Below are 17,906 nucleotides of genomic sequence, written 5' to 3'. Positions count from 1 at the left end.
TGTAGTGACGAACTCAGCAGGTATAGTTCAATACAGAAATAACAGTACAGAAATGTAGGCATGCTTTCAAGTTCAACAGTTAAACTCAGTACAAGTAAGAGAGATCAATTTTTAATGATATGAGGAATATAACCTCTCTACACCTACATGCCAATGCACATGCTGTATGTGATGCACCACGCTAAAAGCCTCGTGTACTCACACTCTCAGAATACTCAATCACTCAGTACTATATATGGCCAATCCATCCCAGGGAAGATCCATCCCAGATATATATATATATACAGCAACTAACAGTCAATCACTCAGTACTGTATAAGGCCAATGCAGCCCAGGGAAAGACCAATCCCAGAATTTAAATGATTCGGGCAAGATCCATGCCCAGGGAAGATCCATCCCTCAATATAAATCAATTGCGCTCACTAGAGGTATGTAAAGACTCTCTAAGATCTCCTTCAGCCCAAGCGTTATAATAAGCAAGATCCAGACACAAATAAACATGCTGCGGCGTGCGGCTCGATCCCATAAATATCACTCATAATCAGACCCTCGGCCTCACTCAGTCATCAATATCTCCAGCCTCTCGGGCTCACAATGTCATGAAACTAGCCCAAAATGATGAAACGTATCAATAAATTGCAACAGCGACTGATATATGATATGTAATGAATAAATATGACTGAGTATGAAATTCCAATTTAATTAATAAGTCAACAGCAAAGAACGACCACTATGGGTCCCAACAGTACCAACATATAGCCTTAACATGATTTCTAGCATGATTGGCAGCTCTATTACTTTATCACATGATGAAAACACAGGTAACAACGAGATAAATCAGCTATACAGTTCCATGGAATTGACCTAGTCTCAATTCCTACGGCGCATGCCCACAAGCCCGTCACTTAGCATGTGCGTCACCTCAACACCAACTGGAATCTAGTCACAAACAGTTCGATACAATCGACATAAGCTAAAAGAATCAATTCTATAAGAAAATACTAAGCTCTTAATCAAAATTCAAAAATTCAACTCAAAGTTGGCCCCCGGGCCACGTCTCAGAATTGGGTAAAAGTCACAAAATCCGAACACACATTCAACCACGAGTCCAACCATACCATAAATACTCAATTCCGATACCAAATCTCGATCAAAATCTCAAAAATTGGCCTAACAACTTTCCTCCATTCCCCTCCCCCCCCCCCCCCCAATTTTTCACCCCAAATCAGTAATTTAATAATGAAATCAAAGGCATAAATATGGAAATTAACCAAAACTAGCCAAGAATCACTTACCCCAATCACCCACGTAAAAATCTCTCCAAGAATCGCCTCCCACAGAGCACCCAAAATCAATTTTGTGCCATAAACTCAAACCCTTGCTTTTTAAATATTCAAGTTCTGCCCAATGATCCTTAATCGCGATCGTTGGAATATCCACGCGATCGAAGCACAACTCAGCTGCCCAGTAAATCCAAGCCTACGCGAACGCGTAAGTCCTCATGCAAACGCGAAGCATTGCTTCCCTCAACCTACGCGATCGCGTCCTTCCTAACCCGACCGCGAAGAGCAAATGCATGAGAATTAGTTTCCTCCTCACCTCTTCGCGAACGCGGCAATGCCCACGTATTGGCGATGCACTGCCTAGCCAAACCTATATGAATGCGTACCATAACTCAAGAACGCATAGGACAAAAATCACACTGCCCCAAATAAGCCTACGCGATCGCGGACCTATCCGCGCGATCGCGTATAAGGAAACCAGATACGGACACCAAAAAATCTTCAGCCATAACACCAAGTCCAAAATCGATCCGTTAACCATAGGAAACTCACTCGAGGCCCCCGGGACCTCAACCAAACATACCATCAAGTCCCAAAACATCATACGACATTAGTCGTTTGAGCCTTAAATCACATCAAACAACGCTAATATCACGAATCGCGCATAGATTCAAGCCTAATGAACTTTGAACTTCCAATTTCTACATTCGATGCCGAAACCAATCAACACGTCCTAACAAGGCACAAATGACACTATGGAACTAGTCCAACTCCCAAAACACCAATCTGGGCCTTGTAGCCACAAAGTCCACTATCGGTTAAATTTACAAATTTTCAGCTTTTGTCATTTCAAGCCTAATTCCACTATGGACCTCCAAATCACAATTTGGACACGCTCCGAAGTCCAAAATCATCCAACAGAGCTAACAGAACCATCGAAACTCCATTCTTGAGTCGTTCACTCATAAGTCAACATCCGGTCAACCATTTTAACTTAAGCTTTCAACCTTGAGATTAAGTGTCTCAATTCATTCCGAAATCTCTCCAGACCCGAACCAACTACCCCCCGCAAGTCACATAGCAATTGTAAGGCACAAAATGAGTAGTAAGTGGGGGAACGGGGCTACAACTCTTAAAAATAACCGACCGGATCGTTACATCTATCTATAAGAGTTTCTTGATTCGCCCCCATCTTTAATAAGACTGGACTAAGTTTGGGCAGGTCTTTTTCCCATTTCACAAATGCGTCACATTGAGAATTGATTTTAGTCTGTTCCAAAAAGAATGACACACTTTTAATTTTAAAAATAATGATCTTTACGCTTCTAGTTTTACCTTTAGTGAGAAGTTATTATAACCATACAAACGTTATATCATCTTTAAATTTCAAAAGTTTTACAGTCACACAAATACTATGACATATTTAAAATCACAAATTTTAAACGTTTTTATTTCTTTCTTTAACTCCGTGCTGATTCAAACTATGCCACATAAATTAAAACGGAGAAAGTAGTTATTACTATATGCAAATTCTACTAAATACAATTGTTTATCCTAATAACCTCAAAGTCAAAGGTACAAATACTCTACATGTCTTCAAGGATCTTAATAGTCCACTTGTTAACCATCTTTTAAGGATGGAGAGTTGTGCTAAGCTCAACCTGATTACACATAGTCTTCTAGACTGACAGCCAAAATGAGCTGTAAGTTCCTCTATCAGATATAGAAAAGTCATAGTTATATGATTATGAATGGTAAAAAATGAAAATATTACCCTATTGGCCTAGATATTGCTTTAGGAGTCTAAAATGGTAATGTGATTACCAAATTGATCGTATTAGCCTTAGATGATTACTTTAAACGCTTAATTAAGAAAATAATTAGTAAATTGATTCGAGAAAAGAAAACGAAATAAATTTAATTGTTTTCTGTTCTCGCCACCATAATATTTGAAATATCACTTGAAAGTATCGGCAAATTTGGTGCACCAGCTAGATATTTCTCATAATATACTAGAGGTATATGCGTTTGCCATAATGAAAAATATTTTTCACGCGAACCATATTATTTTTTGGTATTCAGTCAACTTAAATTGTGAAATGGGGAAAATATTTTTAATCAAATAGGCGATAATGGCATCTCTCAACGCTATGTCGTTAACCTTAATTAAAAGATATTATGATTAATATGCAATTCTCATAGCTTTTCCTACATCTTGTGCGATTACTACATATCAAGAACTTTTTAAAAAAAAAGACAAATACTGAAACATGATCCAAAAATATTTTCTAAGGATATAAGTAACATTTTTCGTAGGACATACTTTCCATGGAATACATTTTCTACCAAATGCACCCGTGTCACAAGTTAATCGTATGATCCACCTATAACTCCAATAATATATACAAGGAATATGATTTTTTAAATTTCAATTAAAATTTTAATGATTTAAATTTTTTAAGAAAGTAAACAATTTCTTTAGAATCAGTTACTTTTACCAGTACATTTCAGATTTTACCAATTTAAAATAAAGCAATTTCCTTAAAATGATCATATTACTTTTAACCAGTTTATTTAAAATTTACCAAATTAAAGTAAAGCAATTCTTTAAAATCAGATCACATTTAATAGTTTTCTTTAAATGTTACCAAATTAGCTCAATCAACTAGAAATATCCTATTTTGACTACATTAAGCCATCTATAAAAGCCACACACCTTCATAAGTTGGTACTCAATCATATATTCTACTCCAAAAGTAAGGGCTGTTTTAGGTTTGGGTGTCAAATATGGCTAGGAAGAAGCTTAGGCATACTAGAATCTGTAGTGAAAGTGTGAGAAACTCCATCTTAAAGAAAAGAGCAGCAAGTTTGTTTAAGAAAGCAGAAGAGTTTTCTATTTTATGTGATGTAGAAGTTGCTATAATTATTTTTAGTGAAGGGGAAATTCAACCCATTGCTTATCCATCTATAGGTCAGGCTAAGGAAATATTAATGAGGTATTTAAGTTTTTCTGAGGCTGAGAGGTTTAAGAAGTTAGTTAAACATGAAACATATCTTTTAGAAAAAGTTAATGAGCAAGAAGAAAAAATTAGCAAAGTTGAGAAAATGAATGAAGGGAAGGAAATGGATGTCCTCTTCAACCAACTTGTAGAGGGAAAAAATATTAATGAACTTGATGCTAGACAACTTAAAGGTCTCTTAAAGTTGTCTGCTGCTAAGATGGCTAAACTTAATGAAAGAAAGAAACAAGTCATTCAACCATCTGAATCTCCATACCGTCCCTCTGATTTCGAGCCCGTGAGCGAAAATGTTGCTAATCAAATTAGTGATTTGCAGGATTTCGCCCCAGCAACAAATTTAATGGAAGATTTGATTAATGATCCGTGGTTTGTTGAGAATATGGCTGCTAACCAAAATGAGTTTGGTACAGATGAATTTGGCACAGAGCCTGCACCAGAGGAAGGCAATGACAACAATGCTGGAGATGATGGAAATCCTGACGACCTCAATTGAGATAATGTAATAGTTATGTTGCTCAATCATTGTTTTTTTCATGTTGCTTTTTTCATAGCCGTCGTCTTAATTTTTGCATTTTTCTATCCATTTCATGTTATTTTAGAAGTAAGCATTCATATAGCCGATCTCAATTTGTTTGGGATTGAGGCATAGTTATTATTGTTCTCATGTTATTGTCCTTTTTATTTCAATTATATATGAAGGTTATTCCATTTTGTTGGAAAATTAAACCAATGTTGTTCAGTCAATCAAGTTATTTGTGTATAACTTTGGAATATGACCAATCTTTATTTCTAGTCATTTTCTTTTTTCCTTCAATTAGAAACTTATTTTATTTGACACAAAAGGTACTCCATGTTTAATGTTAAAATCTAAAAAAATGATACCGATTTATATGTACATTTAGTTATATGTGAAACGAATAGAGAAATAGTTATCTGGTTTTATATGGTAAATTGTTCGTTTTAAATATTTAATAAAGTCGATATAATTCAATAGAATCTAAGAAATGATTTGCTTAATTTCGTAAAGTGATAACTCTTTTTCTTTCTTAGCACTTCACACTCTTTGTATATAAGGAGCAATTTTGGTTGGGCGGCTCTCTCTTATAGGGTGACTTATCAAATCTTTACCTAATTGGATCAGCGATTAGAGTATTGCTTTCATACGGCGAAACTCATTAGTTTATCCATATCTCATCAGGTTAAGAACGCTTGTGCTAATGAGATCATTACAACATTTTAGTCAATTATATTTTTCACCTAAATTTTTTAGATTCGGGCGAGATCAATATTATCCACTCAAAAAATCTACTTTTGATCTCTTATTGTCATTTGAATCTCAAGACTTAACACCACTACAACCAAGATATGTGGTGAGTTGGTTGAAATCTCTTCAAACTTAATTAAAGGTCTAGTATTTGAGCCTTAAAATAGAGAATTTGTTAGTAAGGAGCGGTTTATCCCCTTAATGGATCTATCTGGCGCGGATCTGGATTAGTCAATCCCAGTAAGTCTATTGGAATTAAACAAAGATTATAGTTAGTAATGCTTAATTTATTAGGTTTAGTATCTTTTAGTTTTTTTAATTCATGTCGAATTGAGTTTCGTAGTCCAGTCATGCATTTAAAGCCCCGTAAAATTTTATAAGTTTTTAAGACTCAAAGTGCGCCATAAACGATTAAAAAGAATATTTTACGAGCCAAAGAGGTTATAGACTAGTATTGTAACGATCCAACTAGTCATTTTAAGTTTTAACATCCAGTTTGGCGATTTGAGAACTTGAGTAGCTTCATATGATACATTATGACCTGCGTGTATGATTGATTTCGATGTTCGAGAGATTCGAGATTGATTTGAAAGAGTGATTCTCAATTTGGAAGCTTTAAGTTGGAGGAGTTGACCAAGGTTTGACTTTTAAGTAAACGATATCGAAATCAGGATTTGATAGTTTTGATAGGTCATATGGTGATTCTATATTTGGGCGCATGCTCAGACTTAAATTTGGATGTTCCTATAAGGTTTTGACTCTATTTGCCGAAATTTGACAATTTGAAAGATAGGAGAGTTCATAGATTTGACTGGAAGTGGACTTTGGTGTTGTCGAGCTTCTATTGTAATTTTGAGACCTTGGATAGGTTCTTTTAGTTGATTGTAACTTGCGTATAAAGCTTGATTGTGATACGAAATGTCTAAGTGTGATTCGGACAATTTCGACGAAGTTTGAATGTTTGAAAGATAAGTATTGATCTTGGATTCTTGGCTTTATTGTTATTTTTTTATGTTTCGAGCCTTGGTACAAGTGGATAAGGTGACATATCCGTGGAGATCGGGTCTATTTTGGGGTGGTTTCTGACCATTTTGGTTGAGTTTTACGTTACTGATTTCGAGTGTCTAATGAGCTTTGTGATCGCGGGTGGTGCATCATCTCATAGAGTAATTTGGAGTTCACGGAGAGCTAGGGGCAGGAGCATCGCGTTTGCGTGCAGGGGGTCGCGTTTGCGATGGTGTGGAGTCAGCTAGAGGTTTGTCCTTCACATTCGCGGAATGGGGCTCGTGTTCGTGTAGGCTTGGCAGACTTGGTCAACATGTTTCGTAGAAGAACTTCGCGTAGTGTAGCTGGAGCTGGATGCTTGTTTGGCCTTCGCGGTCACGAAGATACTGCATCCTTCGTGATGGAGGAATTGTGGGCGAGGCCGGTTTGTGCTTTGTGAATGCGAGGCTTGGGTCGCGTTCTCGAAGGGTACCCTCGGGACAGACTATTTTAATTGCTTATTTCGGGATTTTACCCATTCTTTTATATTATGAGCCCTGGACTTTGAAATGAGGAGATTTTAAAGAAAACTTTCACTATTACATTAGAGGAAAGGAATTTTTACTTGGATTTAGGTTTACATATTAATTTCCCAAAGATTTCTACACCTAAAACTTGAAAATGTAAAAGTAAAATTTGAGATTTTTGTGTACACTTTAAGAGGGTGTATTTTAAGAATTTGAGTTGAGCTGTCAATATGGGTCGGGCCGGGTTAGACCAGCCCAGCCCAGCCCACGCGGGCTTTAGAAATTGACGGGCTGGGCTGGGCTAGCCCATCATTTTGATGGGTCTTATAATGGTCAACCCACCCCAGCCCTATGTGGTCCGCGGGCCCCCACGAGCCGGCCCATCATTTTTTAAAATATAATTTATATTTTTTTTAAGTTCTAACCTAAAAAAAGAAATATTTAAAAGTTAAACAATATCTTATTGGAAAATTTTTGCAAAACTTAATAACTTTTTATATTGTTCCAATATATCACAACAAACACTAAAAAAGTAAAAGACATGACTATATTTCATTCACTAAAAGTCAAACTCAAAACAAATTATTTAAGAGAATGTCCACGACGCTTATGGGATATCCAACACATCATCTTCATCAAACACATTTGAATCTGTTTATAATAAGGTTGTCTTAACATCTTAACTTTCATCTACATCTACAATTCATATGCAATATTAATTAGCTAAATATTAAGAATAATAAAATTTTAAAAACTAATAACATTCAAATTCATATAAAAATATTACTAGTTTGAGTCCAGGTAAAGCCATGCAGCCAATTTCAAATAGTAACAAGTGTTTGGACAATTTCATGACCGATACAACTTCTGTATTTGTCATAGCATGCCCACCAATGCTAAATGTTGATTCCGATGCTACAGTGGTAATAGAAATACTAAATACATCATGCGCCATCACTGAAAAATCGGGATATTTTCTAGAATGGTCCTTCCAATACATGACAACATCCATCTCTTGAAACTTCTCAAGATCAAGCTTTGGTTCCTCTAAGTAAAGATCCAATTTTGACTTTCTATCGCTAGAGGCAGTATACTTTTTATATTTTATATATTTTAAATAAATATTTGTATTATGCCCACGGGGCCGGCCCAGCCCAGCCTCAGTCAAGCCTCACGGGCCATGGGCTTACTCGGGCCGGGCTTAAAAGCCTCATTTTTAAATGGGCTCCAAAAATTCTAGCCCAACCCTACTAAATCACGGGTTGGGTTGGGCTTGGCCCAACTAAATTTGAGTGCCGATTTGGATACGGTTTTGTAAACTAATTATATATTTGGACTCAACAGGTTATGGGTCATCGAAATTTGATATTGGTTTTGGATTTTGGGCACGCAAGCCCGGGTTGACTTTTGTTGACTTTTTGGGGATTGTTCAAAGATCAAAGCTTTATGGATTGGGATTGCTTTCTGTAGCATTGTTTGACTTACTTGGATGATGTTTGGATTGGAATTGTTTGAATGGAGGGCTAGAGCGAGCTTTTGGTGCAATTTGAGATTGAAGACTAGCTGGATAAGGCAAGTATCTTGTCTAGCTTTGGCTTGATGGACCTTTTGCTTAATATTGGTGGCGTGCTAGAGGTGACATACATGCGAGGTGACGAGTGTATGTGCGTGCACCGAGTTTATCCATGCTCGGGATAGTCTTTAGGCTGTATCATGCCTTGTTTTCTATACTGTTCTTTCTTCTTCTTGATACTCAATTTTGCCCTCATATTTTTAAAAGTATTCCATTTACTTTTAACATATTATTTTGCATCACCACCCAATTTATAAAGGTCATATAAGTAGTTTCTACAACTTTTAAAGCTCTTAAATTTGTTTTCTAGCATTTTTAATTGCTAATATTTATTAATTACTCCTTCAAATAATTTTGAGGGATTTAAATTAATTATTTATACCCATATGCAAAACTCTATGATATTTTACTTCCTTGTATATAATTATACTTGCATTTTCTACTTATTATTTATATTATTTGCAATAATGTAACTATAGAGAGTGAGGACATGAGTTTATCATTGCGATGCATTTACATGTGTGATGACCGAAAAGGTCATCTTATGATTTAAAACTAAGTTCTGTGTTCCGAGACCTTAAACCTCATTTTATCCCTCCTCGAATTGTGTGCGCAGTCCGAGCATGTTACCAGAAAGCTTCTAAGTTAAAAGTTGATGAAAATAAAAAAAATTTGCCTTTAAAGTTGATTCAGCTGTCTTCGGTCAATATTTTTGGTAAACGGACCCGGACTCATATTTTGACTGTCCCGGTGGGTCCGTATCGAAATATGGGACCTAGGCGTATGCTCGGAATCGAATTCCGAGGTCTCTCGCTCAAGATATGAATTTTTGATGAAAATTGAAAGACTCAAAATTAAATGGTTTTAAGAATTTGGTTAATGTTTGATCTTGTTCGTATCGGGCCTGTATTTTAGTTCCGGAGCCCAATACAAGTCCACAATAATATTTATACCTTATCTGTGAAATTTGGTGAGAAACGAAACTGATTTTACGTGATTCGGACATCCGGTTGTGAAAATAGGTATTTCAAAGTGTTCCTAAGAATTCCATGTGATTTTGTGCTAAATTCGTAGTTCTAGGTGTTATTTTGGCAATTTGATCGCATGAGCATGTTTGTATGATGTTTTAAGACTTGTGTGCATGTTTGGTTTGGAGCTCCGAGGGCTCGGGTGAGTTTCGGATGGGCTACGGGTAGTTTGAAACTTAGAAAATCTGGTGTGTTTTGCTGCTACTGGTGTGCTGAAGCTTTGTGCTTCGCGATCGCGAAGCCACTCACGCGATCGCGAAGGGGAGACGGGGCTGGGGAGGAATTTACTCTTCGCGAACGCGGAGACTTGGTCGCGAACGTGGAGCAATGGGGGTCTTGCCCTCCGCGAACACGATGGCTTAGGGACCTGGGGGAGGGGCCAGTTGTTCTTCTACGCGAACGCGATCATTGGGTCACGAACGCGAAGGTCAGGGGGGAGCAGCCTTTCGCGAACGCGTAGGTCTTTGGGCCGCTGTGTATCGCGATCACGACAGGCCCTTCGCGAACGCGAAGAAGGCTTGTCCAGTGATTTTAAAACAGACCTGAAAACGAGAATTCTTCAAAATTTCATATCTCTTTCACTAGAATTCGGCCTAGGGCGATTTTTGAAGGGGGAATTCAACACCAAATCATAGGTTTATACTTTAACTCATTTCCTTCAATTTCTATCGTCACCCATTAGATTCCTAGTCCTAAACCTTGTTCTTTCATGGTAGAATTAGGGATTTTTGGAAGAATTGGGGAGGTTTTGCAAATTTGCGATTTAGACCTCGATTTGGGGTCGGATTCTGGAACTAATTACATATTCGAGCTCGGGGGTGAATGGGTGAATGGATTTTAGTTCGAACCTCGAGTTTTGACCAAGCGGGCCCGAGGTCGGTTTTTGACTTTTTGGGGGAAATGTTGGGAAAGTAAATTTATGTATTGAAATTGATTCCTTTAGCAATATTTGATGTTATTAAGTTAATTATGGCTGGATACTAGTGGTTTGGAGGTGGAATCTAGAGAAAAAGCGGTAATTGAGCAGTGAGTGGCTTGTGGATCGAGGTAAGTGTCGTGTCTAACTTTGACTCGAGGGATTAGGAACCCTTGACTTAATTGCTATGTGAAAATCCATGTGAGTGGCATATATGTGAGCTGACGAGTACCTATCCGCCAATTTATCTGTTTTGCCTGTTTTATTCCCGTTCTCTTATATTGTCTTTTCCTGCCTTAATTGCTACATGTTTTACTGGTATTTCCGTGCTTAATTGCTACTTGTCAGACATTGTTTTTCATTGTTGAATGTATTAGCTACCCCGTAGTTTTATTGTCTCATATTATTGTCTTAAGCTAGTTTATCGGTGTTTTATGGTATATTTTGGATTGGTTTCGCTGAGTAGTATTATTTGTGTGAAGTTTCACAATGTACAAGCTTTCTATTTGCTTTGGTTTGAGGTTTAAATATTGTGAAGAGTTTTGAGTTAAATCGTGAAATTTCTATATTTATTGAGTAATTGATGCTGATATGGTGGGACGGGGTTGCGCGCCGCAACAGGAGAAATAAGGGTGATATATTAAGGAGGAATAAGGGTGAAATGCTATTATATGGTGGGATCGGATTTTGCGCCGCAACAGGAGGAATAAGGTTGATATATTGAGGAGGAATAAGGGTGAATTGTACGGTGGGATAGGGTTGCACGCCGCAACAGGAGGAATAAGGGTGGATTGATATGGAGTAATAAGGGTGAATATTCATATTGATATTGATATATGGTGGGATGGGATGCGCGCCGCATCAGTTTATGTGTTTATGTATCTTTCTTCCACTGTGTAAGTTATTCTGTAGTTCTGCATTTCACTTAAGAACTGGTTATAGCTGGATATTGATAAGACACTTGAGTTCTGTATTCATTCCTTGCGAGTTACTGTTTTATTTTGTCCTGTCCTTTTTTCTGCTTTTATTATATACTGTATGCAGGTTAATTGTAATTGCCCCGCCATAGCCTCGTCACTACCTCGTCGAGGTTAGGCTCGGCACTTACCAGTACATGGGGTCGGTTGTATTGATACTGCACTTTCTGTGCAGATTTTGGATCAAGTAGTGGCTGATTGAGAGGTTGGCTTCAGGTTACACAATTGGAGACCCAAGGTAGTCCTGGCGTCCGCAGGCCCTGGCGTCCCCTTCTACATCTCTATATTACTATTTTCTTTATTTCCAAAATAGTTGTAATTTCTTTCAGACTGATGTTTGTAGTAAATCTTAGTGTGTTCATGGATTGTGACACCGGATTCTGGGTAGTAATAGCAATAGTATTGGTAATAGTATTTAAACAAAGAGGCTATGTACTTACTTCCGCGTTTATTTCTACTTGTTTTAACTCATATATATTTTTTAAATCACTGAAACGTCAAGAAAATTGGTTAATAAAACGTTGGCTTGCCTAGCAAGTGTGATGTTAGGCGTCATCATGGTCCCGATGGTGGAAATTCTGGATCGTGACAACATTTGACATGTAGATATAGAGATGTAACATTCCTCATATCAGTCATACTTGGCATATTTTATCAGTGTTGAGCTTAAACTGTTAAACTTGAAAGCATGTCTACCTTTTTGTACTATGTACAAACTGATTATGAGATTTCTCTGAGTTATTACTGTCATTTTCCTGACATATTTGTACTATTATTATCTGGATTTCGACTGTACCTTTCTGAGCTTGTCACTGCTTTTAGCCCAAGGTTAGTCCTGTTACTTATTGAGTACATTGGGTCGACTGTACTCACTACACTTCGTGTGCAGATCCAGGTACTTTTGGGCACGGTGGTTGCTAGACTTGGAGCATTTCCTGCTTGGAGACTTTTGAGGTAGTTGCTTTGGCGTCCGCAGAACTCGACTCTCCTTCTTTTCAGTTCATTTAGCACCGTTCTATCTTTCCAGACAGTTGTATTAGAATTTTGACTATGTTGATATTTAGTAGCTCATGGGAGATTTTGGGAGATTTTGCATTTGAGTCGCAGTTATTACTTTCGGTTATTTATGAGATTTTTCATGTTAAACTGAATATATCATGCTTTTAAATTAAAATTAGTTATTTTATAATTGTCGGCTTGCCTAGTACTGTGATAGGCACCATCACGACATGTTGAGATTTGGATCGTGACACTTATGATTATTTATACTTTGGTATGTTAAAATATGAAATAACAATTTGCTAGAGAAATAATTTATTATTTGAGGTTAATTTAAAGATAAATTTGAGCTTAATTGTTCTTCTTCTCTAGCAACAATTTTATAGAGACAACTCGATGAAATCTATTTATTTATTTTTTAGTTACATTCTTTTGAATGTGGTCGCTAAATTGATTATGCAACGTACTTCTTCTTTTTTGTGAATTCTCTCCGCTCTTATTTATTATATTGAAATAGTATGTATACTAGTAAAGAAAAGTAATTTAAGCGAAAAAAACCGCCCATCTAATAGAAATAACAACAAAAAATATTGTTTGATCCATTGGCCTCTAGCTAAAATTATCGGGGAAAGGGACCCTCCTTCACCATTCCCCTCAAACCCCTAAATTTTCACATGATCAATCATCCTAATTGCCATGATATAATCTTGGCAGCAATAATACAGCAAACACCAAGAATTTTAATATGGTGCTTAATCATCAATACAATAAAATTGGTTGCAGATTGATAAGGTGACATCCTAATTGTGTTCTTTGATTTTTTTATCCTAATCAATTGGCTTCTCTATACGACGCTACATTCTTGTCAAGGTAGAAGATTTACATCATTTTTACTCGTCCTACTTTTTACTCCATTGTCTTATGAAAAGGCCAATTCCATCTTCAGCATAATCCTTGTTTAGAATAAGGATAAATGGAAACTGTCACGTTGTTTTATTATGCCTCAAGGCAAAATGAATATTGGGATATTGACATTTGAATAGGTCAAGAGATGTTGATTTTCTATAAAGGTTTTTGACAATGTTGAAATTACAATTGGAATCTGAGGCTTTCATGATTCAGAAACAACTGGAAGAGAATCTAACAGAGGAAACTGTTATTCATAAATTTGGAGAGGACTTTGTCACATGTATTTACGTAGCCAAAGTTGCACAAATTTTCCATGGCATAACTACGACATGGTCCAAGAATCTGACCAGTCACACCCTTTACATTTTAGTCGAAAACCCTTCTGAAGAAACACATTTCACATGCAAAATAGACCTAAAATCTTGGCAATTTTGGGGTAAGAAGGGTTTAAAATCATTCAAGGTAGGTGAAAAACGCGCGGATATTTACTGGGATTTGAGGTCTGCCAAATTTTCTAGCAGGCCAGAGCCTGTCTCTGATTATTATGTGGCATTGGTCTCAGAAGGAGAAATGATATTACTATTAGGTGATCAAAATAAAGAAGCATTCAAGAGAACAAAGTCAAGACCAGCTTTGATGGATGTTGTTTTAGTGCACAAGAAGGAAACTGTATATGCAAAGAAATATTTTTGCACTAGAACAATGTTAGGACAGGGGAAAAAGCAACATGATATTACTATTGAGTGTGTAATTTCAGGGCCATCTGATCCTGCAATGTGGATTAGCGTGGATGGGACTGTTTCGATCCGAATCACGAATTTGCATTGGAGATTTAGGGGAAATGAGACGGTTTTTATGGATAATGTACCTGTGGAGGTATTCTGGGACGTGCATGACTGGTTGTATAGTGGCCCTCACTCTGGCCCTGGCACATTCATTTTCAAGCAGGATAATAAAGGTAGTGATAAATTGGAAGGCAGATATTCAAATTCTGAAGGCTATATTAGTGATGGAAGTTCTGATTTGCAATCTGCGTGCACAGAATTCTGGTATTTTCTTTATGCATGGAAGATTGAATGACTTGACTAATCTCTGTGGGGTGACTGCAGTTAAAATTGGAGCGATACAAAGAAGTCTAAATGAGTAGCTCGTGCTTTCTTTGGAGTTGTGAGACCATATCCGAATGTGTTACTACTCTGCCAATGTTGACGACGCTGGATTCCATGTTTTAAGCAAGTGCGTTTTCTTAGGCTTTTTGTATATTGATCAACTTAAAACAATTCAACTTGTTTGCCCTTGCTGACCTGAATATATTAGATTTTCCAATTGTTGGAATTTTCTTAGTGAAAAAAGTGTAGGGCACATGCCCATGTTGTCCAGCCAAAGGCCCAATGGCCTAATCATATTCTCTTTTGGCTTTCATTCCTATTCGGAATTGGATTCGGTGTTTATTCCTATTTTGAGTGGGTTTTGGCTTTAAGAGAAAGCACCACTCATTGCTCATCTCCACCGTGGACGTACGTCAGTTGACCGAACCACGTTAAATATTTGTGTTTCTTTTAGTATATTTCTCTTTGTTGTCTGATTTATCGTCGCTCAAGGTTTCCTTTGCTAGCTTCCGCATGACACCTGATTTTTTCAGTCATAACTTTGGTATCTGAGCCTTGGTTATTTATCCGGGTTGTTACGGAATGGAGGCGAATATGAGCAAGATTGTATGTTTAAATAGGAGAAATTATAATGTTTGGAGAAGCAAAATGAAAGATTTGTTGTTCATGAAGAAGATGCATCTACCCGTTTTTGCAGCTCATAAACCCGAGAGTATATCTGATGAAGATTGGGATTTCATGCACAAGTATGTGGATATATTCAACAATGGGTTGAAGATAATGTTCGCAACCATATTGTGAACGAGACACATGCGAGATCATTGTGAGAAAAGATAGAGACTCTTTATGCTTCAAAAACCAACAAGTTGTTCCTGCTAAGCAATTGATGACCTTTAAATACAAGGAAGGTAGCCCTATCCTTGATCACATAAATGATTTTCAGGTCGTACTTGATCAACTGTCTGGAATGAGAGTTAATTTTGATGATGAGATATAAGGACTTTGGCTTCTTAATACTCTGCCTGACTCTTGGGAAACTCTTCGTGTTTCTTTAACAAATTCAACTCCTGGAGGTAAGGTGACTATGGAATATGCCAAGAGTGATGTGTTGAACGAGGAAGTAAGGAGAAAATCTCAGGGTTCGTCCTCGCAAGCAGATATCTTGGTTACACAAGACCGGGGGAGAGATAAAACAAGAGGCTCGAGGAATAGAGGTAAAAGTAGAAGTAAGTCAAGGTCCAAATACCATAATATTACATGCAACCATTGTGGCAAGGAAGGACATATCAAAAGATTTTGCCACAAGTTGTTGCAAGACATTAGAGAAGGAAAGAAAGTTGAAAATAACGAGAACAATGTTGTTGCTAATGTTCGAGATGACCTTCTTTTTGCTTATGATGAAACTGTCATCAATTTGGTATCCCATGAGACGAGCTGGATAGTAGATTCTGGAGTGTTAATGATGGGCAATGCCAGTGAAGTTAAGGTGTTTGGTGTTGGCAGAGTTTGTTTGAAAACTAATAATGGTTCAACGTTAGTTCTTCAAGATGTCAAGCATGATCCAGACTTTCCTTTCAATTTGATCTCCGTAGGAAGATTAGACGATGAAGGTTACCATAATGCCCTCTTTAATGGCCAATGGAAGCTCACTAAGGGCTCATTAGTGGTGGCTCGAAGTCAAGTCTGGTCATTTATATGTGACACAGGGCACTATTCTTAATGACTCCATAAATCTGGTGGAAAGTGACACTTTATCAAAATTGTGGCACAGAAGATTGAGTCATATGAGCGAGAGGGGGATTACGTGTTTGGCTAAGAAACATATGCTTTCTGGAGTGAAACAAGCAAAGATGAAAATGTGTATCCATTGTTTAGCTGGCAAACAGAAAAGGGTTCCCTTTCATAGCCATCCTCCCTCAAGAAAGCCCGATTTATTGGAGCTAGTACACTCTGATTTGTATGGTCCTTTTAAAGTAAAGTCAAAAAGTGGTGCACTTTACTTTGTGACCTTCATTGATGATCATTGTCGTAAGCTCTGGGTGTATCCTTTTAAATCTAAAGATCAAGCACTTGACGTGTTTAAGGAATTTCAAGCCTTAACTGAGAGACATACATGGAAGAAATTACAATGTATTCGCACTGACAATGATGGTGAATATTGTGGTCCCTTTGATAACTATTGCAAGGAACAAGGAATTCGTCATCAGAAAACTCCGCCCAAGACGCCTCAATTGAATGGTTTGGCAGAGAGGATGAATAGAACTCTAGTTGAGAGAGTTAGATGCTTGCTTTCAGAAGCTAAACTTCCAAATACATTTTGGGCGGAAGCACTTAACATTGTTGCCTATGTTATGAATTTGTCTCCTACTATTGCTTTTGATGGTGATGTCCCAGACAGAGTTTGGTTTGCCAAAGATGTTTCTTATTATCACCTGAGAGTTTTTGGGTGTAAAACTTATGTGCATGTTCCTAAAGATGAGAGATCAAAACTGGATGTAAAAACTAAGCAGTACATCTTTATCGGTTATGGTCAAGATGACTTTGGGTATCGTTTTTATGATCCAGTTGAAATAAACTTATTAGAAGTCATGATGCAATATTCTTTGAAGACCAGACTATTGAAGATATTGACAAAGCTGAGAAGATAGATTCTCAGAGTAATGAGAGCTTAGTTGATATTGATCCAGTTTCTATTGCTAAGTCACCTATTGCACATGAAGGAACCCAAGACAATGATGGAGATAGTGATCAAGATCAAAATGATCATCATGGTGTAGATGTTATGGATGCTCTAGTTGATGAAGCTGTGGTTGATCAGCAATCAATTGCTGCTTGGGTAACTAATTTGAATGCTCCTGAAACCTCTCTTAGAAGATCTACAAGGGAGAAGCAAAAATCCATGTGTTATCCTCTTGATGAGTATGTACTTTTGACTGACATGGGAGAACCTGAGAATTATGATGAAGCCATCTAAGATACTCACAAAGATCAGTGGATCGAAGCCATGGAAGATGCGATGAAGTCACTCCATGAGAATGGCACATATGAGTTAGTGAAATTGCCGAAAGGTAAGAAATCTTTATCTAACAAATGGATATTCAGAGTAAAGCAAGATAACAATACCTCTGCGCCTAGATACAAGGCGAGGTTAGTTGTTAAAGGTTTTGACCAGAAGAAGAGAGTTGACTTTGATGAAATTTTCTCCCCTGTTGTGAAGTTGTCTTCTATTCGTGTGGTTCTAGGCTTAGCTGCAAGTCTAGATTTAGAAGTTGAGCAGATGGATGTCATGACTGCTTTTCTTCATGGTGATTTAGATG

General features: G+C 37.3%; 2 protein-coding genes across 2 annotated transcripts; both read left to right on the top strand.

Annotated features, from left to right (window-relative positions):
* Window positions 4,033–5,011, top strand: LOC109228210 (agamous-like MADS-box protein AGL15). Its single transcript, XM_019393374.1, has one exon. The coding sequence runs from the start codon at window positions 4,071–4,073 to the stop codon at window positions 4,794–4,796; it is 726 nt and encodes a 241-aa protein (XP_019248919.1). The 5' UTR covers window positions 4,033–4,070; the 3' UTR covers window positions 4,797–5,011.
* On the top strand, window positions 13,170–14,806 carry LOC109228209. The gene has a single exon (XM_019393373.1). The coding sequence runs from the start codon at window positions 13,652–13,654 to the stop codon at window positions 14,558–14,560; it is 909 nt and encodes a 302-aa protein (XP_019248918.1). The 5' UTR covers window positions 13,170–13,651; the 3' UTR covers window positions 14,561–14,806.

The sequence above is a fragment of the Nicotiana attenuata genome, chromosome 6 (assembly GCF_001879085.1).
Source record: "Nicotiana attenuata strain UT chromosome 6, NIATTr2, whole genome shotgun sequence".
Taxonomy (NCBI): Eukaryota; Viridiplantae; Streptophyta; class Magnoliopsida; order Solanales; family Solanaceae; genus Nicotiana; species Nicotiana attenuata.
The sequence above is the reverse complement of the archived record's forward strand: the minus strand, read 5'-3'. Positions and strand labels throughout refer to the sequence as shown.

Excerpts from the sequence above, each read along its gene's own strand:
- LOC109228210 (XM_019393374.1), top strand. The coding sequence starts at position 4,071 with ATGGCTAGGAAGAAGCTTAGGCATACTAGAATCTGTAGTGAAAGTGTG.
- LOC109228209 (XM_019393373.1), top strand. The coding sequence starts at position 13,652 with ATGTTGAAATTACAATTGGAATCTGAGGCTTTCATGATTCAGAAACAA.